At 50.4% G+C, this 2,785-nt stretch overlaps 1 protein-coding gene across 1 annotated transcript; it reads right to left on the bottom strand.

Annotated features, from left to right (window-relative positions):
- Positions 1 to 314: 314 nt before the first annotated feature.
- Positions 315 to 2,415, bottom strand: LOC106816051 (putative uncharacterized protein FLJ46204). The gene is made up of 2 exons (XM_014820597.1): positions 2,407 to 2,415; positions 315 to 593 (listed from the first exon to the last, which is right to left on the bottom strand). The coding sequence occupies exons 1-2, from the start codon at positions 2,413 to 2,415 to the stop codon at positions 315 to 317; spliced, it is 288 nt and encodes a 95-aa protein (XP_014676083.1).
- Between the last annotated feature and the right edge of the window lie 370 nt (positions 2,416 to 2,785).

Raw genomic sequence — 2,785 nt, 5'->3', positions numbered from 1 at the left:
GGTTGTGGCTGTGGGTATGGCTGTGGCTATTGCTGTAGTTGTGGTTGTGGCTGTGGGTATGGCTGTGGCTATTGCTGTAGTTGTGGTTGTGGCTGTGGGTATGGCTGTGGCTATTGCTGTAGTTGTGGTTGTGGTTGTGGGTATGGCTGTGGCTATTGCTGTAGTTGTGGTTGTGGCTGTGGGTATGGCTGTGGCTATTGCTGTGGTTGTGGCTGTGGGTATGGCTGTGGCTATTGCTGTAGTTGTGGTTGTGGCTGTGGGTATGGCTGTGGCTATTGCTGTAGTTGTGGTTGTGGCTGTGGGTATGGCTGTGGCTATTGAATGTGGTTGTGGTTGTGGCTGTAAACGTAGCTGTGGCTGTGACTGAGGCTGTGCGTGTGGCTGTGACTGAGGCTGTGCTTGTGGCTGTGACTGAGACTGTGCTTGTAGCTGTGACTGAGACTGTGCTTGTAGCTGTGACTGAGACTGTGCTTGTAGCTGTGACTGAGACTGTGCTTGTGGCTGTGACTGAGGCTGTGCTTGTGGCTGTGACTGAGACTGTGCTTGTGGCTGTGACTGAGGCTGTGATTNCCATCGGAGTGTGGATCCGTCGACTAGAAATGGAGTGATGCGGTCATCGTAGGAGAATCACGTGTTTCGTATCTGTACGGCAAACATTATATCAGGAAGCGTAAAATTGACAAATTTACGCTTTTGTACGTTATTTGTCATTATAACGCCCTCCGATTATATCAATTAAACTGGCTTAGCACCGTCGGAACGAATCAGAATCATGTTGAAATTCTGGTCTCGCAACTAAATTATCTGTTGGACCATTACGGTTGGAATTATTATTGGGCGTTTTAATGCATGCGTTCGTTGGCTTAATACGCTACGCTGTAGTTGTGGTTGTGCTGTGGTATGGCTGTGCTATCGCTGTGGTTGTGGCTGCTGGTATCGGCTGTGGCTATTGGTGTGGTGTGTAGTTGTGGCTATCGCTGTGGCTATTGGTGGTAAGTTAGTGGTTGTGGTCTGTGGCTATTATGTAAGTTGTGGCGTTGTGGCCTGTGGGTATGAGCTAGTGCTATTGCTCGTGGTTGTGGTTTGTGGCTGTGGGTAGGCGTGGCTATTGCTGTAGTTGTGGTTGTTGGCTGTGCTAATGCTGTGGCTATTGCCTGTAGTTGTGGTTGTGGCTGTGGGTATGGCTGTGGCTATTGCTGATGTGTGGTTGTGGTTGTGGCTATGGTGCTGGCTATTGCTGTAAGTTGTGTGTTGTGAGTTGTGGGTAGTGGCTGTGGCTATTGCTGTGGTTGGGTTGTGGCTGTGGGTATGGCTGGGCTAAATTGCTGTATTGATGGTTAGTGCTGTGGTAATGGCTGTGGCTATTGGCTGTAGTTGTGTTGTGGCTGGTGGTATGGCATGTGGCTATTGCTGTAGTTGATGGTTGTGGCTGTGGTAGGCTGTGGCTATATGCTGTAAGTTGTGAGTTGGTGGTTGTGGTATGGCTGTGGACTTATTGCTGTGGTATGTGGTTGTTGTTGTGGTTGCTGTGGCATATTGGTGTCAGTGTGTGGTTGTGGCTGTGGTATGGCTGTGAGCTAGTTGCTCGTAGTTGGGTTGTGGCTGTGGTATGGCTGTGGCTATTGCTGTAAGTTGTTGGTGTGGCTGTTGGTATGACTGTGGCTATTGCTGTAGTTGTGATTGTGGGACTGTGGAGTGTATAGGCTGTGGCTATTGATGTGGTTGTGGCTGTGGGTATGGCTGTGGCTATTGCTGTAGTTGTGGTTGTGGCTGTGGGTATGGCTGTGGCTATTGCTGATGATTTTTCAGGATTCAGTTTTTGCACGGTTGCTTGTGGTTGTGGCTGTGGTATGCTGTGGCTATATGCTTGTAGATTCTGGATTGATGGTTGTGGGTTGGGCTGTTGCTAATTGCTGTAGTGTTGGTTGTGCTGTGGGTATAGGCTGTGGCTATTGATGTAGCTATGTAAGGTTGTCGGCTGTGGGTATGGCTGTGGCATATTGCGGTAGTCTTGCTGGTTGTGGCTGTGGGTATAGGCGTGGCTATTGCTGTATGTTATTTTTGTGGTTGTGGTTGTGGGTATAGAGCTGTGGCTATTGCTGTAAGTTGTTGGGTTGTGGCTGTGGGTACGGCTGTGGCTATTGCTGTTGCAGTGTCTATAGTTGTGGCTTCGGGTGCGTGCGCTGTGGCTATATGTTCGCTTCAAGCGATGATAAAACATGATTTTTACTAAGCTTCATGAAGCGTGTGAGAACACTGAGACATGACTTTTACCGCGTTCACTCTATCAGCTGATCATACACCTGCCGCGCGTGTGGCACAATAGATCGGCAGAGGCAGGCATCCTCGCTCCCTGCCTCTCTCTCTCACGCGCTTCCTCTACCGATCATGCATCTCCTCCCATACTCTCGCCATAGCGGCACTCACGAAAGCGCTTTAATAACGCAGCTAATCGTGATTTCGTACGACGGATGCCGCGAACGCGCCTCCCTGACTCGCTGCGTACGGCAGGTAGTACTACTGATGCTGCTGCTGCTGCTGCTAGCGTGCTGCTGGCTGCTGCTGTTAACTCGCTACTGGCTGGCTGCTTCTGCTTGCTACTGGCTTGCTGCTGCTCGCCGCTGTTACGCTGCTGCTGCTGCTGCTGGCTGCTGCTGCTGCCTGGCTACTACTACTGGCTAGCTAGCTACTGCTGCTCCTGTTGTTGTTGCTGCTACTGCTGCTGCTTTTGCTGCTGCAGTTGGTGTTGTTTTTGCTACTACTACTACTACTAACTACTAGCTTG

Source organism: Priapulus caudatus, unplaced genomic scaffold (genome assembly GCF_000485595.1).
Source record: "Priapulus caudatus unplaced genomic scaffold, Priapulus_caudatus-5.0.1 Scaffold1271, whole genome shotgun sequence".
Taxonomy (NCBI): Eukaryota; Metazoa; Priapulida; class Priapulimorpha; order Priapulimorphida; family Priapulidae; genus Priapulus; species Priapulus caudatus.
Note: the sequence above shows the minus strand (reverse complement) of the source record. Positions and strands in the feature narration are given on the sequence as shown.